Source organism: Micrasema longulum, unplaced genomic scaffold (assembly GCF_059751315.1).
Source record: "Micrasema longulum isolate JH-2025_06_02 unplaced genomic scaffold, ASM5975131v1 h1tg002549l, whole genome shotgun sequence".
Lineage (NCBI taxonomy): Eukaryota > Metazoa > Arthropoda > Insecta > Trichoptera > Brachycentridae > Micrasema > Micrasema longulum.
In genome coordinates, this window is record NW_028279688.1 from 342 (window position 1) to 26919 (window position 26578).

Genomic DNA, 26578 nt, shown 5'->3' on the forward strand with positions numbered 1-26578 from the left:
GCTCTGGATGTTGATCTGTTCCATGTATCCGAAGGGGTTTTCCGGAGCAGGATTCTCCTACTACTTTGACATGAGTCTCTTTCATGTATTTTTTTCTTTGTTATAATATGTCCGTATTGAATATGTGTTTGTAATGTATATGTTATATTTAAATAAATGAATTGAATTGAAATTGACAAATTACAACAGAGATGGAGAATACCTTAAATAAGGGATATGGAAGTCTAGGCATTTACAGGGCTTATGACCTGTCATTGGCTGGTGTAAGTGGCCACTTTACACACTGTGTAACATTCACCATTTTGCCTATGTTTGAACATCCATATTTCTTCAATTCTTCCACTTGTTGATTTTAGTGAAGTTAAAGAGCTGAAACCTTTATTGTTGTGAAGAGATTCATCTGACTCTGAAGTTTAAAAATAGGAATTACATCAAAATAAAAATTTGATGAATTTGTGAAAACTGTGATACGTGGAAATTTACAATATTTTTTTTTATCTACTTTCAATGATTTCACTAAAAATATTTTTATATTTTTTCAAACAACATTATGTAATCTGTTTATTTATTTGATTTAAAAACAGCATGTTAAAAATTATTTTATGTGTAAAAAAAAAAAAAACGAAAATAGAATTTTGAATTTGCATAAAATAACATAAAATCATTTTTCCCATAAATGTTGGGAAATTTTATTTTATATGGTATCACTTTTTTCTATGGCATCACTAAAAACAACTGTCACATAGATCGCGGAAAAATTGTTTCCACTTTAATGGCAACTTTTTAAACCATATTTTTTATAACTTTAAATATTTCTATTGTATATGTTTTAAACATAGCAATTTAATGATATTCAAACTTCGTTGTTTCTTAACGTTTTTTAACTGTGTATCATGATTTGTACAAGTCAATATTACGTTTTCGTTCACATGAAAACTAAGATTAACCCTCAAGGAAGACACTTAAACAAAAAGGTCAATTACACTGCACCTGCTCTGAATTTAGATTAAGACAATAATTTATCCTTTATTAGTTGTTCGGTTGTTTTTATTCTTCATTCGCGTGGCACACGCAGTGGCGCGCGGGCCGCGGCATCATTATTACGACATAATTTCGTATTTTTTGACACATCAAATGAATTCCGGAAATTTTTAAGCGTAAAACAAGGGTGATAAAAAACGTAAAAAAACGTTAGTTGGGGGGAATATTTGTACGAGAATTTATGAAGAAAAATAGGTCCTGAACATTTCGGTGTAAAAAGCGAAAAAACGTAAAATCCAGGAATGTAAAAACGAGGTTTTACTGTATTTGAATTTAGGCCTGATTCAACGAGGCAAATGGACAAATCGTTAATTATTAATTAACTCTTTCCGTTCTGCCCGCCTTGATATGAATGCGGATGGTTTCTAGCATCCTAAACGTCTTGTTCCAGTTCCCCTGGTGCTGTCGTGCTGCGCGGCCATCATCGAGCAGCACGGGAAGGTGGACGGCATCTACCGGCTGTCGGGGGCGTCGAGCACCACGCAGCGCCTGCGCATCGCCTTCGACGAGGAGCGCCTCCCGCCGCCGGGGGAGGCTCCGCAGGACGTGCACGCCGTGGCCTCTTTGCTCAAGATGTACTTTAGGTGAGGCGGGTCTGTCGGGGCCCCAGCATCACGCATTCAAATTTTACAATGCGCCAAAGAAAATATAGATATTTAACAATGTATCTACCGAAGAAAACATCAAAATTTTATGATACATCAAAGACAACAGATATTTTACAATGCATTGAAAAATATTTTTAAAAAAATTGTAAACGTCATTTGAAAGAAAATGATCTGTTTTACAAGATACTGTGTTTGCTTTTATTATTATAATCATAGGTGGATAATTTATATAGCGCGAATTTTTGTGAAAATTGCCTCAAGGGCGCGCCCTACAATAAATAAATATCCCAGCACGTCTTGCAGCTACAGAGCGCATAGACGGTAAGAAATCTAGCCCTCATTTACATTATCTTTAAAATATAGACAATGAAGTTAAGTGTTTAAATGATATTAAAATAAATAAAAAAACTCATTTTTAAAAATGGGAGTTAGATTATAACAGGTCTTTCAGCTACTGAGCGCATGGCCGATTGAATTTCTAGGCCCTATTTACAAAATTAAGGTTATTAGTTACATAATATACATAACATTTACACCAGATCACCAATCGTCTTGCAGCTACAAAGCGCATGGACGAGTGGAATTCTAGCAACTTAAAATTATGTCAATAAATTTTTCAAAAAAATATTGTTGAGCAGAATAGATAATTTGTCAAGTAGACGAAAGTGTCAATTTTCGACACCTCTTTCTGTTCGTTTTCAATCGAGGGAGCAAAACTAGAAAATGGGAATCAAGTTGGGGTAGAGTGGGATGCGAACCCCGGACCTTTGATCCGTGAGTCCGAGACACTAGCCCAATTCAAATTTAAATCAAACTTATATAATATTATCTACATTAAAAAAACCATGAATTAACAGTCAGAAAGATCAGAATATACATGTACATACAAATAATAAAAAAATAAAATTTCTTAATATTTGATTAATGTACATGCTATAGTTCAAAAGGTTATTTTTATTTTTTACTTAAGTACCTTGATAATCTTTATATAATTCCTCTGTACGTGTGATGTCACAAAACTCCTCCTAAACGGCCTAACCGATTTACGTGCAGTTTTCAGCGAAATGTAGATCTTTACGCTGCGCATGGTCATAGAAATTAAAATTTTCAATCGAATCTATAAAAAAAAGTAAGAAGCATAAATCTTATTTTCATCGACCTACCAGGGTTGCATTCCACGAGAATGCAGATACAAAAAAAATTTAAGGTTGTTGTTTTTTTGTGTTTAAAAAAAGTTTTTTTTATGAATCCCAGTCAGATTTTTTTCTTACATTCCTTATAATTTCTTCCCATTTATTTATTTTTACCGGATTTTTGGCAATACTAAAATAATATTAACTGACATTCAATACATTTTTAAAAATCGCATTCACGAATAAAGTGCACCCCTGTTGGTGAAAAGAGCCGAGTTTGACGTTTGCAAAAATAATTCTTTATTTGAAAATGAATTATTTTATGTTTTGGAATTCAAACATAAACAAGTATCTAGGTACCTACTTAAATTCAATACATGAATATTCATGATTTTAAGTTTTGGGATTTAATCATAAAGGACCTAGGTACCTACTTATTAACGAAAAGTCTTTTTCCAAGCTAATAGCAGGCAAGTCAACTTTCGGGCAGGGCAACGTCTGCCGTTTCCGCTAGTATAACTATATAAGGACATTCAATCCATCTAATCTTTACATTCGTTTGAAATGCCTTAACAAGGCGAAACAATTGTCACTAAATTTTTGTTTTTTTATTTGTAAAGATATTTTTTTTTTTTTAGTAGACTCAAATCAGTGTTTGATTTCTTATATTATTAGTTTAAATAATTTGATGTTTGTGTTCGCCTCCGGCAGGGAGCTGCCCAACCCGCTGTGCACTTACCAGCTGTACTCGTGCTTCGTGAGCGCCATGCAGGGCGCGGGCGGCGCGGAGGGGGAGGGCGCGCGGCTGGACGACGCGGAGAAGCTGCTGCGCATGAGGGAGACCATCGTGAAGCTGCCGCCCCCCCACTACCGGTCCGTATTCTCTCTTGTCCCAATGATCCTTTATTAAGATGATGATTGAGGGACAGTCAGCGACCTTGTTAATTGAATCATAAATGACAAGTTGTATTATTTATTATTATTATGGATAACTTATATAGCGCCATTTTCGTAATATAATACATCAAGGGCGCTTTACATAGTGATTCTATAGATAAATAAATTTAATTGAAGCTTTTAAATTTGTAATTTCATTAAAACAATTTATTTTGTTGTCACATGCTACGGATATTCAAATGATTTAAAGAACAAGTGGGTTTTAAGTTCTTTCCGAAACATCACTTCACTCTCACAGCCTCGCACCTCTGCTGGCATAGCATTCCATGCCGTAGGGCCTGCGACCGCAAATGCACGTTCACTAAATTTAGTGCTCTGTTTGGGTAGAGGTATATTAATTTTCCTCTCGCTGTAGACGTAGCTGATCTAAGCGTGAGACGCCTGTCAGCTAGTTCATCTGGAATGCAGAGTTCCCTAAGATATTCCGAAGCAGAGTTGTGCAGTGATTTATACATAAGCCAACAGAGTTTGTATTCGACCCTCTGTGGAAAACGTAGCCAGTGTAATTCCCGAAGTAGTGGAGTGATATGACTGAACTTAAAGATTCCGAAAATAAGTCTCTCTGCAGCATTCAATACAGACTATAGGCGAGTCATTTTGTTCATTGGTAGACCTGCGTAGATACCATTACAATAATCGACTCTAGACACCACAAACGCATTTATTAATTGACGGGCGGCGTCAACCGGCAAACGTTTGCGTATGCATTTAATTTGTCTCAACTGATAGAAGCATGAACTTATCGTTCTACTAATTTGAGCGTCAAGAGAAAGGTCAGAATTAAGTAAAACTCCCAGTAGTTTAACGGTAGGTAAAGCGGTATTCCCTAAATTGGGTAGGGCCGTACCCTGGATCGAATTCTGTCGTCTGACTGAAGCCACCCATAGTTGTTCTGTTTTTGATGGGTTTGATGTTCAATCTGTTTTCAGCCATCCAGTTTCCTATTTTCTCGATGCATCCATCAATCAAATTGACAAGCACACTTCTCTCGCCTGGTTTGCAATAAAAATAAATCTGTGTATCATCTGCGTAGCAGTAAGACCACAATCCACATTCTTTGATAATGTTCTCTATATCTCTAGTGTATAGAAGATAGAGGAGTGGTCCGAGTACTGACCCTTGAGGCACTCAAGTTGGGTGAGCTTTTACCCTGGAACAACTGCATATTTATTTTATTTTTTTAATTTTAATTTTATTTTATTCAGAAAACATACAGTCATACAAAATAAGTATTAAAAACAACATTTTTTTAACTTAAAAAGACCAATTAAGTTTTCATAAATTAAAAAGATATAAATATTAAATGTGACAAAAAAACTAAAAATAAATAAGAATTTTAAGTGAGAAAAGAATAACTCTTGACATTTGCGTTTTCCATGGAGGTAATAAATTAAAATAAATAAAAATACCGAATGTACACTCCGAGCCATCCACGCATACATATGAACGCACATATAAAACATACACAAACATATGCATTACATGCGGCACATATACATAGCATAAACCACTCAAGATGTACATTCAGCAACTATCCCAAATAATCGACCCCATGAAGAAATTTTCTGTACAAATGCAACGTGCAGTTAAAAATGTCTACATCAATACTGAGTCCGTTATTCACTCGGCTTTCATCATTCCTCTGCCAGTTCCATGTTTCACTTCCACACATAAGTGTCGGGACTAAAGCTCCGTTGTGCACTGTCAGTTTAGCTTCGATTGACATATTTTATTAGCAATTACTCTGCTCAGTGCTCCGTTCACTGTTTTTTTTCAATATGATTAATCCATTTAAGTACTCCCAAATATTTTATTGATTGATCCACAGGACGCTGGCTTTCCTCATGCGACACCTCCACCACATGTCGCTGCTGGGGGCCAGCACGGGGATGACCGCCAGGAACATGGCCATCGTGTGGGCCCCCAACCTGCTGAGGTCCCCCGTCCAGCAGCACGCCCTGCAAGGGGTCGCCGTGCAGGTGTGTATTTGGTTTTTATTGATCTAACTTTTCATACTTGCTATTAGTGGTCTTTTTTTTTTTATTATTTAATAAATGCCCAGAGGGCTCTTACAATACACAGTTAAAAGTACATAAAGTATTATAGAAAATAACAAAAATAGTTCTTAACAACAATAATAAAATACTTCTTTTGCTGTTGATTTGCATAGTTCAAACTACGCTAAATACTTGCCTATACCACGGCTCCACATGTTAGCAAACAAACATGCAAACTTAGATTTATTTACAATATTTTGAGTTTGTCCAAATTTTTGTAGACAAGGACTGGATTCAACTCCCTGGGGAGCTGTTTATATTATAACATATTACAACAGAGATGAAGAACATTTAAGAAAAGGTAATATAGAAGTCTAGGCATCTACAGGGCTTATGACCTGTCAATGGCTGGTTTAAGTGGCCACTTTACACGCTGTGTAACATTCACCATTCTGCCTATATTTGAACATCTATATTCATTCAATTCTTTCATCTGTTGATGTTTGTGATGTTAAAGAGCTGAAACCTTTATTTATGCGGGTGAGATTCATCTAATTGAATTATTTCACCTACATACTAGACTAGGCAACGCCTGAAAATGTTATTTTTTCAATTTCTATACTTAAACCAACCATTGACAGGTCATAAGCCCTGTAGATGCCTAGACTTCTATATTACCTTTTCTTAAATGTTCTTCATCTCTGTTGTAATATGTTAGATTTATTTCTTTTATTTTTATACAAATTAAAATCAATACTTTTTAATCACTTCTTTTTCTAAATTATAAAAATGTACTAAGTGTTATATTTGTTTAACTGTTTTTTTTTTTTTTTTTTTTGTCTTTAAATACGAGTAGTACAAACATAATAAATGAATGTCCTAATATTAACTTATATCTAATTATTATTTAAACATATACTAATTATTAACATTTTTCAAACGATATACGTACACTTAAAAAGAAAACTTCTATAAAGCTAACACGAATAAGATTACTTTTAGATTTGTTTATACTATGATACATCACCATTGTTACTTTAATACTTTTTATATTTAAACTCAATATTTATTGTTAATTTTTTTATTTTATTTATTTAAATCTTAAAGTAGGGCACACATATCATACATATTGTTATGTGTGTTCTAATAATAACATTGCGAATATATTTAATTTATAAATTGTTTATCACATATGTCTTGACCATTATTTTAAATTTTGATATGTTTTTTTCTTCATAAATATTTTTTTCCATTTCGTAATACTTTTTAATTGCTTTAAATAAAATGGAATTTTGTGACTTTGCCTTTTTCCTAAATGGAAGTCTAATTTTGTTCTTTTCTCTAGTATTGTGATCGTGTTCATGCTGGTTCCGATCAATTTTTTTCCAAAATTCTGTTTTTTTTATTAGAGTTTATAATTTTATGAACCAATATCATTGTATTGTAAAATATTCTTTGTTTATATGTTAATAATTTCATTTCATTTACCATCGACTTTACCCTCGTGTATCTGTTTTTTTTTCAAAATGATTCTAAAGGCTGCATATCTGTGTTATAATTTCTTATTTAATTTTCCTTTATTGTATCTTTATTTTCTGCTGATTTTATTTTATGTATCTATATTTTCTATACTTGTGTACAGGTGTTTTGTTTAATTATAATTGTTTTTCAATATTATTTTATACTTTGTCAAAGGCGTAAGCCATCAAAATAAATAAATAAATGATGTAAAGTTATATCAATTAGTCCTCTCCTGTCTAGCTTCGAAATTATTGATATCAAATTACCACCCGTGTAAGGAAAAAACGACTTGATTTATTGGGTCCACGTGTAGTATTTAGTGAACATGATCAAGTTAAAAGTTAAAATTAAATTTATATCTTTATAAAATCACTTTGTAAAGCGCCCTTGAGGTATTATATTACGAAAATGGCGCTATATAAGTTATCCATAATTATTATTATGAATTATGATAAAAATAAAATAGGAATCAATTCATTAGTTACGTAAACCTTGACGAAGAAGCTTGTTTGCTTTGAAACCGGTCGATAGAAAAAAATATAAAAATAAATAATAATTAGTGGTTCAAAACAAAGTTGTTTTATTTATTTTATTAAATAAATAATGATTCACCATTCCGTTCTGTGTTCCTGTTACAGGCTGTGGTGACAGAGTTCCTGATTTGCTACGCGGAGCTGATATTCTGCGCGGACGGGCAGCCTCTACCGCAGACTGCGGACGACGCCGACGGCACCGAGGCCCCCATGACGCCCGAGGCCCAAGGCAGGAGGCCCAAGAGCTTGCCGCTGCAAACGCCCACCAAACTTCTGAGGTAACAATTGTTTAAAAGAAAGTTTTACTCATTTGTCAAACCTTCATTCATACCCGTAGCTCAAACACAGATGTTTATCGATGCCAATTTAAAGTCCTTTAGCAACTTGAGCGATTGGACTTTCTTTGTCAAGGATTTCCTTCTTTCCAAGATTTTTATGCGATAGTAGCCATAAACTGATCTTTTTTATTTATTTGACACTTTCTAAATATATTTATTTATATATACGCCCAATGGGCATTTTAAAGGACATGTTTATACATAGAAAATTATTATAAAGGAAAGTAGAAAGACTCAATGGTATATAGTAGACTCGGTGGGAGTGGAAGCGGGAGAGAGGTGTTTATAATTGAATTTGATTCAGTGATCGTTTAAAAAAGACAACTTGTTATCAAAGAAATCATGACTGGTATGTTTGTTGGCAGACCTGAGAATTCTGGGCACAGGGGAATGAGAACCATAGTTAGTTCTATGGTTATCGGTATGAAAGAGTAAGTTTTGTCTGAGGTTTCTAGTTGGGATATTTAATTTTATTGAGCTCAGTAGTTCAGGCGCATCAAAGAGTGAGTTGAGAATTTTAATAGGACTAGAAGGCCAGATGTATTTCGACATTCTTGAAGAGAAGATATATTTAATCTAGTTTCTAACTCATTATATGTATATTGGTCTCTGGATAAGCTCAACCTCCAGCCTGTCACTCTAAGGGCGGGCATATGGCCTTAAGGCAATTTCTTCCTACCTACCCAAACCGTTCAGTTTGAGTAAATTACCATCAGTACATGGTCATATTCTAGGTAATTATGCAGAATTTTATACAAAAATTTAAAACAAAAATTAACTAAAAATTTACACTATGCTATGAAGAGAGGAGTGGAGAGGTGATGGGAAGGAAAGAAGAAGGTGAAAGGAATAATTCACACATTTAGATGGTGATATTTCAATCTTGATTTAAATGTAAATAAAGAAGGGACGTCTCTAACATTAATAGGTAGATTATTCCACAATTGAGCAGCTACTACTGTGAAAGAGGAGGCAACAAAATTAAGAGCTGTGAAGGGGTATTTATTTATTTTACAGAAACAAACAGTCTACAATGATATAATAACATAAAAAAGATACGGTTTAAAGACAGACCAGCGAAGTTTCTAAATAAAATCATACGTATCAAATTGTTGTACAACAAAAGGGTGTGTTTATGTGTATTTGTATGTGTAAGTTTAGAGGTGTGTTTGCGTGTATTTGTGTGGGAGTAAGTGTTCAGATGTGTGTAAATGTGAGCATCATTAAATAGCAATTTTTTTTAAAGGGTTCTCTCATTACTAGAGTGAAGAGATGGTCCATGTTGTGATAGAGGTTGGAAGAGCTCTTTCAGAGAAACAGGCCATGTGGGATTATTTAAAATATTGCGAAGAAGTGATAGAATGTGAATGTTTCTTTTATGCCTGATGCTGAGCCAGCGTAGTGGCGTGCGATATTCGGTTATGTGGTCGAATTTACGAAGATCAAAGATATAACGCATACAAACATTAGAGGATTGAAACCACATAAAACTAGCCGTCAAGTGGTTAGCCAGGGTTGCGGTTCTATTTCACACACAGAACCGTATTCTTCATCCGCCCGGACGAAGAAAAAACTGTCTGTTTTCTTTAGTTGTAATTTATTACAATGAGGAATTCCAGCCCAACCTGGAGTTAAATTTTAAAAATGTTTTCGTGTACACGTGAATATTTAAAAAATTTGGAGTAGGAGGAAATATCTCAAAAACGCAGGCAAAAATAAATAAAAAGTAGTATTCATTTTAAAATCGTAAATAATGACGTCACTCCTTGTATCTACGTGTAGTATTTCCGGTTTCCGCTTTAAAGCCCTTGCAACGTTTTGACCATAGAAAAAAAAAGAGTATAATTTGACATTTCAACCAGAGATTATGTCAACTCTTTAGGTTTTTCTAAATCGAAACGTTCGTAAAAACAACCACAACATAGAAATGAGCAAATTACGATCAACTAAATGAAGTAATCAAAGCAATATTCCATAGATTCTTGTCAGGTCAGCGAAAGTAAGAACGCCAACCGTTTCATGACGTCACTACTGAAAAGTGACTCACTGATTACAGTCATTTGGCGCGGTATTTGATAAATGTAACTTTAAAAAATCATATCTTTGTAAATAACACACAAAAAAAATAATATATTTTTGCTTAGTTAAATAGCACGCTAATAAAAAATAAATAAATTATAAAACAGTGGAATTCTTCATTGCATGATTGGTTTACTTGCAGTTTGGAGGAGGCCCAGAGCAAACAGCAGCTGCGCCCTTCGGTGTCTCGCGAACCCCACTATATCGAAGTTGGCGGAGGGCCCAACAGCCTTCCGCGCTACCACACCATCATACAGCTGCCTTCAGGTAATAAAAAAACATCCATTGACCGTGAACACACTCTTGACTGCGAGTGTCATTTCATGGTAATAAAACTTTAAACAAGCAGTTTTCATTTCCCGATAACTCTAAAAACTCACTCATGACTGTGAGTGTCACCTCATGGTAACACTAAAAACACAATATTTTTTCATTTTATTGTTTGCACCGCAACAGGCCAGGAGGCCCAATTACAGTGGTAAATCACATTTCAGAACACCCGGAGAAAAATCACATTTTAAAATTTTTATGTTCTAACCGGGAATCGAACTTGGAACCTTCCGTGTGTGAGTCAGGCGTCTTGACCGCTACACATCGGAGGCCGCCATCTTTATAATAAAGCCATCATCATATTGACTGTCATTTCATAGTAACACTACAAACATGCAGTTTTTATTTCACGGTAAGACTAAAAACTTGCTCATCACTGAGAGTGTCACCTCATGGTAAAACTAGAAGCATGCAGTTGTCATTTTACAATTACACTAAAAATATACTCTTGACTGCGAGTGTCATCTCATGGTAACACTAAAAACATAATGTTGACTGTCATTTCACGGTAACACTAAAAACATCCTCATGACTGCAAACGTCATCTTATGGTAGTACTAAAAACATACTATTGACTGCGAGTGTGTCACCTCATGGTAACACTTGAACCATGCAGTTGTAATTTTACGAAAACACTAAAAATATGCTCTTGACTGCGAATGTCATCACATGGTAACACTAAAAACACGATATTGTTTGCGTTATTTCACGGTAACACTAAAAACATCGTCATGACTGCAAATGTCATCTTATTTATTTATTTTAAAGAAACAAACAGTCGACAATGATATAATAACATTAAAAAAATATGGTTTAAAGACAGACCAGCGAAGTTTCTAAATAAGAATCATACATATTAAAAGCACTAAAAACATACTATTGACTGTGAGTGTCACCTCGTGGTAACACTTGAACCATGCAGTTGTCATTTTACCATAACACTAAAAATATGCTCTTGACTGCGAATGTCATCACATGGTAACACGATATTGACTGTGTCATTTCACGGTAACACTAAAAACATTGTCGTGACTGCAAATGTCATCTTATGGTAATACTAAAAACATACTCTTGACTGCGAGTGTCATCTAAAAGTGTGCAAAAGATTGCTTCACTTCATGATGACTGTATATAACATGCTGTTGATTGCGAGTGTCATCTCATGATAACAATTTATGATTGCCTTGGTTCACCAAATGAAACACATCTCAATCATCTGCAAATAACTCTAAACTTAATTAGGTCAATTATTTCGACACGCAGGTTCGGCCAAGCGCGGTCTAAAGCGCTCCCCGTCCGGGTGGCGCGGGCTCTTCTTCCGCGCCAGCAAGCACCGCCCGGCCACCTCCGGCCGGGAGCCGGGAGCGGGCGACTGCGGGGCCCCCGGGGGGCAGCGCGCGCCCGCCCTGGACGACATCGTCCTGCGGCGGCTGCCGGCCCCCGCGGACCTCGCTATGGACGAGCCCAAGGATGACGGGATGCTGGTAATCACATGTTTATATGGAATAATTGTTGTATTAGCCTTTCCCTTACTGTCCTAAATACACCCGCGCGTTGCGGTGCTGTGTAGTCACTACACATTAAAAAAAAAGAGATTTAAAAAAGGAAAAATGGAATATTTATAGGAAATGGATTTAATTAACCATAATTTAACAATGTTTGATTATGTCCAAATGCTTACAGACTGGCTGGATTTCCTCCCTAGGGAGTTGTTCATATTTTAATTAATTTCAACAGAGAAGGAAAACATTTTTGAAAAGGGAATATGGAATATGAATCTCACCCGCGTGACAAAGGTTTCAGCTCTTTTACTTCAGAAAAGTCAACAGATGGAAGAGTTGAGGAAATGTGGATGTTCAAACATGGGCAGAATGGTGAATGTTACACAGTGTGTAAAGTGGCCACTTAAACCAGCCAATGACAGGTCATGAGCCCCGTAAATGCCTAGACTTCCATATTCCCTTCTCAAAAATGTTTTCCCTCTCTGTTGAAATAAATTTAAACCATAATTTAAATTAAAGATGATATTTCAAATCTAACTGCTGAAAACATGAAAAAACCATTGGGTTTCGCTAACGACTCGGGCGAAACGTGCACCCCCGCAAACTTCCCGAGAGCTACCGAGTAGCTGTATAGTACTGGACTACGTGACTGACTGAGAGTATACTTTTGATGATATTTGTAATTTATCCCCGATTTCCGATAAAATGCTTTTTTGCGCCTTATAAGTACTTATTATTTAATAACAAATTATTTCAGTGGATACGTAAATGTGTAATGGAGGAATACTGAAAATCTAAACCCAATATTGATTATTAAGATATTATAGTTATCAGACGCAATGTGTACTGGCTGCACATCACCGCGCACCGGGGAGGGAGGTTTAAAAATGTCTTATTATGTTGTACATGAAATACGCGTACTGTTTGTAGGTGGAAGATAGCCGCACGGCTCGGTCGTGCGAGAGCCTGCTGTCCGAAGGGGATTCCCTGCCTCCGCTGGCCGTGCAACCCGAGACAGTAGCATCCAACCATCACAACAGGTTTATTTTTACTTTATTTCGTATAGGCATAGAATTAAGAATAGTCCAGAAGGAGATCCTTAAGCCCACCATCCACCCGCAGCTGTTATAGAGTCCTGGGGGACTCTCTGTCAGCTGCGCATAGAGGAAAAATATTATAAATATTCCTAAGGATTTTTTTTTATTTTTTTTTTTATAATAAACAAAAGTGATAAAACAGAGTATTAAAAAAATAAAGCATAATTACATAGCAATGAAATACATATTAATAGTAAAAATAGTAAACAAAAAATCCCACAAAGGCATGGCCTGTTCGTGGGTATACAAACTCTATGCAGATTAAGTCCAGAAGGAGCGTAGAATCATATTTGAATACATCGGACTGTGTCCAAAAATCCCCCCACTTTGCCCCACTTTTGCCGCGCACATGCGTGAAGTCGCCGCGTAATGTTGCCAGACCGCGAAAAATATAATCATAACAAAAAATGTAACATAATTATATTTAAAAAAGAGCAGTTTGTCAATTTTTCTAAAATGTTATTATACACGCGGAAACATTGATTGACACAACAGAGTAGATAAGTAAAGGATCATTTAATAAGAATAATTGAATTAATGGACTTTGAACTTAAAAAATAAAACTAATATTATTTTTCATAAAATTGATATTTTTATGTCATGTTAAATAATATTTGATGTTTTAAAGATAATGTCGGTCAAATGTCCTCCACGGCGTTGTTTAATCCGAGAGGTCTAATTTTCGTTAGTTCTCATTAATGAGCAAAGTAGCGTAAACACTTTGATTACCCTGGCAAATGTCCATTTTGTTTTCTTTGACGATCTGACAGATGGAAAAATAATTACATTTTTTAAGTAACGCATTTGCTACTTACACATGAAATGTGATCCTATCCTTTTTCTTTAAGATCCCAGCAGTTTTTCTCCACTTTAAAACGACACAGCACGGCATAGTTGAATTCAAATCAGGAGTTACGTACTGAGCGACATCTACAAAGAAACTAATGGGTCAAAACGTAAAACTACTCCTTTAAGAGTAGTTTAGTCGTTTGAATGTAGTTTTGATGTCATTTGTTCTTTCAAATTTCTCCTTTTATCGCAATACATAAAAACCGGTGGTGTTCATTGAAATGTTTGTCCCAGGTCTGTGTCCTGCGACTCGTACTTCGAGGCCAGCCTCGCGGAGCTGGCCGGCATGAGACTCCGACTCACCTCCCAGGAGCGGGAGATGGACATCTTCAGCGAGGACGATACTGCCCGGCAGGTGAGTGCCAGGACGCCCAACTAAAACCACTCACGAATGCGTGGTAAAACCACATGCGGAAATCGAGGAAGACCGAGAAAGACACGGCATGAATCAATCAACAAATACTTAAAGATGGATTTTTCAAAAGTTGGAATAATCAGCGTGCGTGCATGAGGAAGATTTATGAATATAGAGAGAGCGAGGTTTTTTTTTTTATACTCTGTTTAAACTCTTCCATTTGTTGACTTTTGTGAAGTAAAAGAGCTGAAACCTTTATCGCGTGGGTGAGATTCATCCGGCTGAACCAAATCACCTACTAGGAAACGCCTGAAAACAATTTTCCTATTTTTATTCTTTTTCTTTTACCAGGTAGTAATTCAACAATGTTTGAGTATGTCCAAATGCTTGCGTCGAGGAAATGTGGATGTTCAAACATGGGCAGAATGGTGAATGTTGCACAGTGTGTAAAGTGGCCGCTTAAACCAGTCAATGACAGGTAAGAAGCCCTGTAAATGTCTAGACTTCCTAAATTATTAGAAGAATTAAAATTGTTTTCCCTCTCTGTTGAAATAAATTTAAATATGAACAACTCCCTAGGGAGGAAATCCAGCCAGTCTGCAAGCATTTGGACATACTCAAACATTGTTAAAATAAACCTAATTATTAACGACGTTCTTTAAAGGTTACATCATTTTGCAAAACCGTTAGAGATGGGACAAATTGATCAATGTAAATTGATCAAATAAAAAAAATATTTATTTGATGTTGTTCATGAAAAAAGTATAAATGTCTTATTTTTTGGTGAATAATTGTGTTAAACACACTATAAAAGGCTTGTTTTTGCGTTTTTATATCAATTTTCGGAAACAGAGCTTCATGATTTCATGAAAAAACTGATCAAATCGATTTGATCAGCGACCAGTCATTTCCGTCACTAATGACATTAGTTCGACAGCTGACATTCTATCGAGCTGTATTTTGAGGGCTGTAGTGTGATGTATTTTAAACACGAATTTCGCTTGTAGGTGTGGAACAGAGAGGAAAGCAGCGCCAACACCAGCGCCGAGCCGAGCCCCGTGAAGCTCCCCAGGACTGCGCTCGGCAAGTCCAGCCCTGATACGAGGTAACTTGCCGATGTGCTGTCCCAAATCACATTTTATACGTAAAAATTTCTCCGGTATAAAAACTGCTCATTGAGCCATCTATGCATCTATGCACCTTTTTGCATACGCAAATCATCTATTTTTATTATTTTTTCTGCCAAATTTCTTAACCTTTTAACCGGGGATTTAGTTTTGCGCATGTCAAAAAGTGTGTACGTGCAAAGGGAATTAATTTCTATAGGATTATGGATAGCGCAAATGTCGAGATCCGTGAACTATGTAAGGCCGAGACACGCATCATCGACGGAATCAAGAAAGGGGTGCTGCGTCGGTTTGGCCACGTAGAGCGAATGGACGGCGAAAGAACGGCTAAAAGGATCTACCGTGCAAATGTCGTACGAGAAAGACATGGCACGATCGAGTCCATCAAATACTTGAAGATGGACATGTCAAAAGTAGGAACAATCGGCGTGGTGCGTGCATGAGACGATGTACGAATGTAGAGGAAGCGAGGTCTGTATGCCGGCCTCCGTGATGTAGTGGTCAAGACGCTTGACTCAGACACGGGAGGTTCCGGGTTCTATTCCTGGTGAGAACACAAAAATTTAATATGTGAGTTTTCTCAAGCCCGGGTGTTCTGTGATGTAATTCACCACTGTAATTGGGCCTCCTGGCCTGTTGTGGTTCAGAAATAAATAAATAAAGTGATTAAAGAAATGCCAAGACGGCGCTCTATCCTCTCGGCCTACCCCTACGGAGAAACGGCGTGATGGTTTGTTTGTTAGTTTTCCCATAGTAAAAACTTGATGAAATGAATTTCAGATTACAAAAAAATTTAATAAAACGCATTTTTAGAATGTCATAAACTAATATAAAAAATATACCTACCCATTCCAAAAGCACGGATATTTCTCTCGAAAGACAATGTTTGTCTCTGAATAAATAAATTTCTATGTCTATGGTATAATAATAATAATAATGTTTGGATAATTTATATAACGCCATTTTTGTGAAAATCACCTCAAGGGCGCTGTACAATAAATATCCCAACACGTCTTGCAGCTACAGAGCGCATGGACAATAAGAAATCTAGCCCCTATTTACATTTTTATTTTTAAAAAAAATATTTGACAATGAAGTTTAGAGTTTAATGATATTTTAAAAACGAAATAAAAAGCAAATTTATAAAATTGGAAGTTAGATAACAACAAGTCTTGCAGCTACTGAGCGCATGGACGGTTGAAATTCCATACCAGAAATTAAAGATTTTTTAATTTCTTTTTACATTACAAACAATAATTACAGTAAAACCTCGTTTTTAAGTTCCAAGATTTTATGTTTTCCCGCTTTTTTTACCCAAATATTTAGGTTCCATTTTTTCCTTACATTCTCATTCAAATATTCCCCTCAATTAAAGTTTTTTACGTTTTTCAAAACCCCAGTTTTACGTTGAAATTTTTCCATAACTCATTTGATATGTCAAAAGACAAGCCGCCGCGTGAATGGAAAATAAAATCGAGGTAAATAAAAAAAATGTGTAAATTATTATCTCAAACTAAATTCAAAGTGGGTGCAGTGTAATTGACCATTTTGTTTAAGTGTCTAATTTTTACATTTTACTAAATAGCGACATGCAGTTGACGCATGTTTAGGAAGAATAAAGTCTTTACATCAACAAATTACGATGCAGAAAGTTTAAAAATTTGGCAATAGAAATATTATTTGAAGTTATAAACATAATGTGAAAAGAAGATTGTTTAAACAGTTATCATAAAAGTGTGAAACAGTTTTCCTGTGATGTAAATGACAGTTGAAATTCTGTGTTACCATACTAAGAAAAGTGATACCATATAAATAAAATTTTCTCAATATTTTGTTAAAAAATCATTGTATGTAAATTCAAATTTTTATTTTCGCGTTTTTAAGGTTAAGTCATCATCATTCTCTTTCAGCACCTAATGCTGCATAGGGCACTGCATTGGTACACCAATCGCAGCGTATCTTGTTAATTTTTGTTACATGAAGGTAAGATGATCAGTCTTACGCTTCAGGTACCAGTACAGGGACTATGAAATATTAAAATCCGTAAGGGTTTATAAATAAATTTTCAAATAAAAAAATAAAAAAGTGTGAAAACACCCTTTTAAATAAATATTTAATAACAAGCATGTCAGAAATAAAACCCGAGGCAAACGCGCTGACCATTACACCACGAGGCCGACCAAATAGTGTACTTTTACTGTATTATTAACGAGAAAAATAATATTTAAAAACCGACATTTTACATACCTTAAAATAAAAACGAAATTCTCGTTTTATTTTTATTTCAGAATTTACATACTCACTTAGTAAGTTTTTAATATGTTCTTTTATTTATTTATCATATTAACGATTGATGTGCAGAAACAAAATTTTAGAAAAAACGAATAAACTGAAATAGATCAGTTTGTATGTTCCCAAAGATAATACTATAGCGAGATCTCATGCACTGTTTTACGCACCCAGAAAAGTGATACTATAAAAATAAAATTTCCCAATATTTAGGGAAAAAATCCTTGTATGCATTTTATGCTAATTCAATTTTTTATTTTTGTGTTTTTAAGGTTAAGTACCTTCATACAATTATTTAAACAAGTTTTGTTTTTAAATTCAATAAAAAATAACATATTGTAGTATTGATTAAAAAAATACAAATTATTTTTAATCAAATCATTGGCAAATATGAATAATCCCCAATTACGACAATTTTTCTGCAGGAATCATAGTTAAGGATTGATTTTGATACAACACTAATGAAATTTGTAATTTTGCAGGAAGCGCTCCAAGCTGGAGGAGCAGATGTCGGACCTGCTGTACATCGACTGCGCCACGCCGGAGCATTCGCGCGCGCGCGCGGGCGACGCCACCCCCGCGCTGGCCGCCACGCCCGCCGCCTCGCCCGACGACGAAGGGGACGCCAAGAGGTGGGTACTCGCAAAGCTGCGTGTTTTATTATGGAAAGACACCGATGGGGGACGCATGCACTCACGTAGGATGACATTCTTTTTTATGATTTTAAATTTATTTTGCTATAACAGGGCTAAATTGTATGCGTGTTTTTAAAAATAAAAGGAAAGCTGGAAAAGGAATTATTTAACAATAGGTATGTTTACCTGCATAGAATTAAGAATAGTCCAGAAGGAGCGTAGAATCATATTTGAGTACATCGGACTGTGTCCAATAATTCCCCCACTATGTCTCACTTTCGCCGCGCGCATACGTTAAGTCGCCGGGTAATGTTGCTTGATGGGAAAAAAAATAATCATAACACAAATGTAAGGTAAAAAAAAGTAATCTGTTAATTTCTCTAAAATTTTATTGTGCACGCGGAAACGTTGATTGACCAGCAGATTAGATAAATAAAGGGACATTTAATAAGAGTAATTTAATTTATGAACTTTGAACTTAAAATATAAAACAATTTTTTTTTGACACAAAACGGATATTTTTATATCATGTTAAATAATATTTTATGTTTTAAAGATAATGTCGTTCAAATTTCCCCCACGGCGTTGTTTAATCCGAGGTCTAATTTTCATTAGTTATTTTATTAAATGAGCAAAGTAGGGTAAAAAAAAATTCTATCCTGGCAACACTAACGAAATTTCTATTTCGTTTCTTCGACAATCTGACAGATGGAAAAATAATTCAATTTTTAAGTAAATCATTTGCTACTTAAACGTTTGTTTGTTAATTACACATGAAATGTGATGCCATCCTGTTTCTTTAAGATCCTAGCAGTATTTCTACACTTTAAAAGGACACAACACGGCTTAGTTGAATTCAAATCAGGAGTTGCGTACTGAGCGACGTCTACAAAGAAACTAATGGGGCAAAACGTAAACCTACTCATTTATGAGTAGTTGAGTCGCCTTCTGTTTGATGTGCGTATGCGGTTTCTGGACTATTCTTAATTCTATGTTTACATGTTTATTTTTCAAATGTCCAAATCTTGGTGGGGGGGGTGGTGATTATAATTTTGCGTGGATATTATTTGACTGAATCCATTGATCTGAGTTAAAATTTGCGGGGAAATAAGAGATGCGTTGCGCGGAGATGGAAAATGCGGAATCGAACAGTATGCGGCTAAACAAACTTCAGTAGACAAAAATCCCACCTTTAGGAAGACAGGAAAGGGAATCGGGGACAGGAATCCGGATGACATCTCCAAGTCCTGGCTTCTGGGTAGTTTTTTCCTTTTTTGGTGAACACGGCACTTTCACTATAGTTATTTGCAAAATATAAAGATGAATGTGGCGGAGCAGCGATCAGATGATGTAAAAATGTTCAGATGCGGGCAGATGATTATAGGACGAGCAGATGCGGGCAGATAAAATTAGATGCATGCGCTGGTTGGCAGAAATTATCAAGAATAGGAAAAATGTGCAATTGTTGATTTTGGTTGCTATGAATATGGAAAATTGTTCCCATAGCAACCGTAGCTACCCATGGCCATAGAGACAAGGAGAATAACAAAGATTGAAATTTATTATATAAATAAAACACGAGTGATACTTTAATCCACAAATTTGGAATATCCAGTGACCGGTTTCACCGCTTTCGCGACATCTTCGAGACTGGTATCTTTATTAAAAAGTTAAATGTATTTATACAGAACAGAGGTAAGGATACATAATTCAAAGTTATATGAAATGTAAATTAAATAAAGTTATTTTTATCTTAAGGATCATTATCAACAAATTTTCTATGGGTTAACTAATGAATTGATATAATGCTATTTTAATGAGTTTAAGTATTTTATTTTATTTTTGGTGTCCCATCCTTCGTGAGTGTGGTTTTGTAAATAATGATTTCTGAAAAACAAAGGGTAAAAAGTAATTAGTAAAATTATATTACAATGGGTAAAGTAATGGAGAATGCACGGCACGTGTGTTATCTGTTCATTAAGTAATTCTACGTCGGGTTTATTTTTCAATCTATTAATTTCGAGAATTTCTAATTTGTCCAGTTTATGGCCTTTAGGTGCAATATGAATTATTTTTACATTATTTTTTAATTCAAAGGAAATCGCGAAAGCGATGAAACCGGTCACTGGATATTCCAAATTTGTGGATTAAAGTATCACTCGTGTTTTATTTATATAATAAATTACAATGAACTTCCATCAAGAACTTTCACTTACAAACAAAGATTGAAAGTTGGGAGATCACAGGATGGGTAGGATAGGTGGACCATCCTCTCAATCCCATCAACCACTCGCGCACATCTTTTGCTTGTGATAACTAAATGTTACATCTCATTTTTGTCATCGAAATTCAACATCATTGTGTTTGCATTTCAGAATATGCAAGGAACAGAGTGGATCGATCAATCAAGGTGAATCAACGTCCACCAGCCCGCAGACTATCGGGCCCAAGGTGAAAATGAGGTAATACATATTATACGTATATATTTATTTATTTAAACCATCTGCATTCTTAACCCTCGATTGAAATCAAACATTGGTCGATCTGATTACAAAACAAATGAGGAAATTCGTGCCTAGGGAAATTGGATATAAAAAATATTTTTTTACTTCTTCTTCAGCCTTATTCTCTCCCCTGCTGGATGGCGGATGGCGGCCTCTTCCAAACGTCTCCATTCCTTCCTATCACCCGCTTTCATCATCCACGTTTTACCGGCCATAGAAGCAATAGCAAATGCAAAAACCGAAATGCCATTTCATCAAATTCTGGATTTGCATCCGTCTGCCTCTAAGGCGCAGAATTGTGCGGCCAAGTTTTTTCAAGATGTATGTAAAAATTAATAAAAATGGTTTTAACCATAGTCCTTAAAATAAAGCTTGATTAAAATGACAGCTGCCAAACTAATGTTAATAGTGATGCGAAATTACTGATCACTGATCATGTACCGATCGAATCGATTTTATCAGTTTTTTCATGCAAACATGAAACTCTGTTTCCAAAAATTGATAGAAAAACGCAAAAACAAGCCTATTATAGTGTGTTTAAGACTTTTTTCGTGAACAACATCAAATTAATTATTTTTTAATTCGATCAATTTACATTGATCAATTTGTTGCATCTCTAACGTTTTTGCAAAATGATGTAACCTTGTAAAAATGTTAACATATTACAACAGAGATGAAGAACATTTAAGAGAAGGTAATATAGAAGTCCAGGCATTTACAGGGCTTATGACCTGTCAATGGCTGGTTTAAGTGGCCACTTTACACACTGTGTAACATTCACCATTCTGCCTATATTTGAACAAAGTTTGGACAAACTCAAAATATTGTTGATAATTTACCTGATCCATGAAGAAGTATAGAAATTGAAAAAATAATATTTTCAGGCGTTGCCTAGTATGCAGGTGAAATAATTCAATTTGATGAATCTCACCCGCATAAATAAAGGTTTCAGCTCTTTAACTTCACAAACATCAACAGATGAAAGAATTGAAGGAATATAGTTGTTCAAATATAGGCAGAATGATGAATGTTACACAGTGTGTAAAGTGGCCACTTAAACCAGCCATTGACAGGTCATAAGCCCTGTAGATGCCTGGACTTCTATATTACCTTCTCTTAAATGTTCTTCATCTCTGTTGTAATATGTTAATATAAACAGCTCCCCAGGGAGTTGAATCCAGTCCTTGTCTACAAAAGTTTGGACAAACTCAAAATATTGTTGTAAGAATGTCGTTAATAATGAGGTTTATTTTAGTTTTAAAGCTGATTTTATATATTTATGTTAATGTATATGTCAAACGTTGTATTAAAAAAATTAATTAACATGTCAGATACGAATGCATTTTCGTGTATCAATATAAATCACTCCCTAGACGTTACTACAAAGTTATGTTGTCACTTTTGCTGACAACTGTCATTCTAATCAAGCTATTTTTTAAGAACTATAATTACAACAGGGATGGAGAACATTTTATAGAAGGAAATATGAAAGTCTCGGCATTTACAGGCCTTATAACCCGTCATTGGCTGGTTTAAGTGGCCAGTGGTTTTAGTAAAAATAATCCAGTTTGAAACGCCACAGGTTCCGGTGGACAATAACCAATCAATTATTTCATCGTTATGTGTTGCGATAAATTTCCGATTTCCGGGTAGCCATGTTTTTCAACGTTTAGTGTGTTTTGACAGGTACGGGGTTCTCCAATGAAATGTCAGGAAAACTCGCCAACTTGAACTCGTGATGTCACTGGGGGTGTAATTATCTGCCCATTAATGTTAGAGACGCCCCTTCTTTATTTACATTTAAGTCAAGATTAAAATGTCACTATCTAAATATTTAAATTGTTCCTTTATCCTTCTTCTTTCCTTCCCATCCCCTCTCCTCTCTTCATAGTATGGTGTCAATTTTTTTTTCTTAAATATTTTTTTTTTTGTTAATCTTTGTTTTTAATTTTTGTAAAAAAATTGTAAGATTCAATATGTCCATGTATATAAAGTGTCAAATAATAATAATCACTTCAAAATTACAAATTTTCAAAAATAAACACTTCGGATTAACAAGTCTACACAGGGTTAATGTTTCCTATTGCCAAATTTAATGTTTGTATTTTAACAAGTGGTTTTTGCAAAAATACGCAATACGCTAAAAATCACTCATCAATATTATTGTTTCCATTCGGCACAGATCCATTTCTGCTGTTCCAATGTTCAGATCGTAATGTTTATTTTCTTGTGTTTTCAAAGGGAGCGCGGTTCGCCGCGGAAGTCTTCCAAGGCCAACCGCCACAGCCACTGCGGGCCTGCGCCCTCGCCCGCCCCCGCCGCCTCCCCGGGCCCCCAGCGCCACTCCACCCTCATCCGCGTGGACTGGCCCTCCGCCTACCCGTACTCGCAGCTGCACAGCGACTCCGACTCTTCGCTGCCCGTCACCGAGTCCCGGGACTCCCTCGCGCGGAGACTGCTCGAGTCCAGGGAGAGCCTCATGAGCCGGAGCAACGACCAGGACGCCGCCGTCGGCAGGATGACCACGCAGGACGAAGTTCCGGAGGACGAGGCCGCGAGAACCGATCGAGTCCTGATCGGGTTCGTCAGCAAGGACGTCTCGAGCGATAATCTGGAGCGACCGTGCAAGAACGAGGACTCTAACTGGTCGGATTGCCTGATGAGTTCCAGCTTGGAAAAGTCTACGGCTTCGAGTGATTTAGATAAACTGAAATGCGCCGACGTCAGCAGCCCCGATTACGATGATATTGCCAACGAAGTGCCTCTCAACGCTGAAAATAAGGCGAGCATCATCGTTACGTCGAGTCATGACAATCTTAACAGCGCCATGTTGGATAGTCTCGAGGAGTCTCTCTCCCCTGTCAACATCAGCTACCAGAATCTGAACCGGCTGTCTAACATCTCCGGCGATTCAGGAAAGAATTGCATCTCTAAAGACAGTACACCGACGTATGAACAAGAGCGAACTGAAGAAATCTACGAATGCTTTACGTTCGCTCGACCTTCGTACATCCATTTGGCTTCATCGAGCGGCGGTAGCAACACCCCTACGACTCCTCCTCTCGTCAAATCTCCCATCAAATCTACCATCAATATTGTTTATAAATCTCCCGTCAAAGAAAACAGCGCTAAGAGGCTCGAGGAAGAGGGCGACGCCGTAAATTCCGACGACGGGGCGTACGAAGCCGTCCAAACGATCGGCGAGTCGGCCGATATTCCGAAAACTTGGGACGCGAGCTTGCCGACGCAACAGGCCTGCCAGCCGTCGGCCGAAGATCTCATTTCTCTCGATACTCCGGTCCACGAAGAAAGACCGATCGACGAAGTCGACATCTACAACCAAGTTAAGTTCTTCAGGCAGAGTATCAACGAGGTCAACAGCTTAATAATAACTCCGGAAAATGAAGTTTTCGCCGACAGTTTGGAACCAAATATAGGGAGCCAGTTTGAAGAGAGCGCAAACAATTCGTCTAACGATTCCTCCGACAAACGTCTAGGAAGTTGGTACGAAAATGTGTCGTTCGAAGCGAGCGGCGTACCCGACCGTTCGCCGCAGCACGCTTACGAAAATGTCATCCTCGCGAGCCCGCAGAATGAAAGTTCGCCTTTGTTAGAGATGTGCCTCGATAGACGATTGAAGACAAATAATGATACTAGAGTTAAGAATATATACGAAAATTATAAAGTGCCATTCTCAGAGCGAGAACCGGTCGATGCGACCGGAGCCGACTACAATCCCGTGTCTTCTAGCTTAGATTTGTGCCAAATAAGGGAAACCCCCCACTTGAGTTTGGGGGATTTCAACAAAGAAAATACCGTGGACAATGGCAACTTGGCCTCCCCCGACGAGAAGACCAAACTGCGTAGATCCAGCACCAATGTGCGTCAGTTGGCCCACAGATTCGAGAGCCCCACAGAAAACAAAGGCCCCTTTAACTTCGATAGGTCTTCGAAAACTAATCTGTCGGAAAAATTGTCAACTCTCGAGAGGAAGAAAGAGTTATCCAATCATTCGTTCGACAGAAGCAAAGCGGCCAGTCTGTGCGAAGGAAGGAACAAGATAGCTACCGGAAAAATAGTGCCGTATTCGCGCACGTAATAACCCGCTGGCCAAACATTCCACAAACACGCGATCCTTAGACGAAAACGCGTTTGTAAAAGAATTCGGTCGGCCCATCCTGAACAGGGACCACGTGTCCGAAAGAGAAATAGCTGAAGAAGTCTTCTCGGTGTCGGAACGACGAAAAAGCTTAGAAGCGAACAATCCCAAGCCTTTGAGTCAACCGAAAAAACTCCCCGACAAAAATCTAAACAACGTCGACTGCGAAAACATCTGTTCCAATCGCGAAAGCCTCTCGCTCAATCTCTCGAACTACTCGTCGGAAAAGGGTCTCGACGAGGAGGATCATTACGTCCGCAGGATCGTGAACATAACCCCGACGACGGAAAATAAAATTTGCCTCGTCCAAGCTAGATTATCGCCAAAGAGAATCAGCGAGCGAAAGCGAACGCCGTGCTAACTGATAGTCAGAAAGATCTTTGCGACGCCCTCTCGTCGGAGAAAACGGACAAAATGAGCCGGGAGAGAATAGAGAAGTACAAAGAAGAACGAAGGATGATCTTGCGGAGAAATACAGCCCGCATTCGTTTAGGGGCATCGGCGATCTGCAACTGTCCAAGAAGGACGACTACGAGGACGTCGCGTTCGACGGCGTGCAGCTGCGCAATCCGGGGAAGCTGCTCGAGCGCCGCAACACCGCAGACGCCGTCCAGAGGAACAAGTTCTCGGCGGTGCTGAACGCCGGCAAGTCGGCCGAGGGCATCCAGGGCAAGTCCGGCCCGCTGCCGGGCGACCCCAGGCAGAGCAAGGCGGGACCTTCTCTGGCGAGGACCGAGGAAGAGTCTCCCAAACCGCGGCCCAAGACACTCGCCACAGAGAAGGGAGACGCATTCAAACCGGAAATATTACATCGTCCTCTGTTAAGTAAGTCATTGATATTACGCACATTCACATACTCACACACACACACATGAACAAACGTTACATATTCATATTTATGTAAGCTCTCTCTTTCTATATTATGCATTATTAGATTAACGTTGGTTTTTCTAAATTGACTAGTATTTTTATTTATAAATTTATTGCAAAAAATAATATACATACTTAATAACAGGGAATCTATATAAAACCAATTTATGTAAAATGAAAACAGAGTGTTCTCTGTTTAGGATAGTCTCCATCTAACATGGCACAGCCTGTTCTAAGGTGGAGATTTTCTATCTTTGGAGCGTAAGTAGTCCTATACTAATAAAACAATAACATAAAAAAGAAAAACTAAAAGTACTTAATTATTAATCAACAATATTTTGAGTTTGTCCAAATTTTTGTAGACAAGGACTGGATTCAACTCCCTGGGGAGCTGTTTATATTAACATATTACAACAGAGATGAAGAACATTTAAGAGAATGTAATACAGAAGTCTAGGCATCTACAGGGCTTATGACCTGTCAATGGCTGGTTTAAGTGGCCACTTTACACACTGTGTAACATTCACCATTCTGCCCATATTTAAACATCTATATTCCTTCGATTCTTTCATCTGTTGATGTTTGTGAAGTTAAAGAGCTGAAACCTTTATTTATGCGGGTGAGATTCATCTAATTGAATTGTTTGGTCAGCAG

The 26578-nt window shown here is 37.0% G+C and overlaps 1 protein-coding gene across 1 annotated transcript; it reads left to right on the forward strand.

The window, feature by feature from the left end:
• Positions 1-1432: 1432 nt before the first annotated feature.
• Positions 1433-26013, forward strand: LOC148271975 (uncharacterized; the record flags this gene model as incomplete). The annotated part of the gene is made up of 12 exons (XM_088240682.1): positions 1433-1625; positions 3494-3655; positions 5568-5718; positions 7896-8068; positions 10350-10474; positions 11801-12021; positions 12970-13079; positions 14220-14340; positions 15348-15445; positions 18239-18388; positions 20767-20853; positions 23137-26013. Coding segments are annotated over 12 exons (3449 nt in total), but the record flags the coding sequence as incomplete, so codon positions are not given.
• Between the last annotated feature and the right edge of the window lie 565 nt (positions 26014-26578).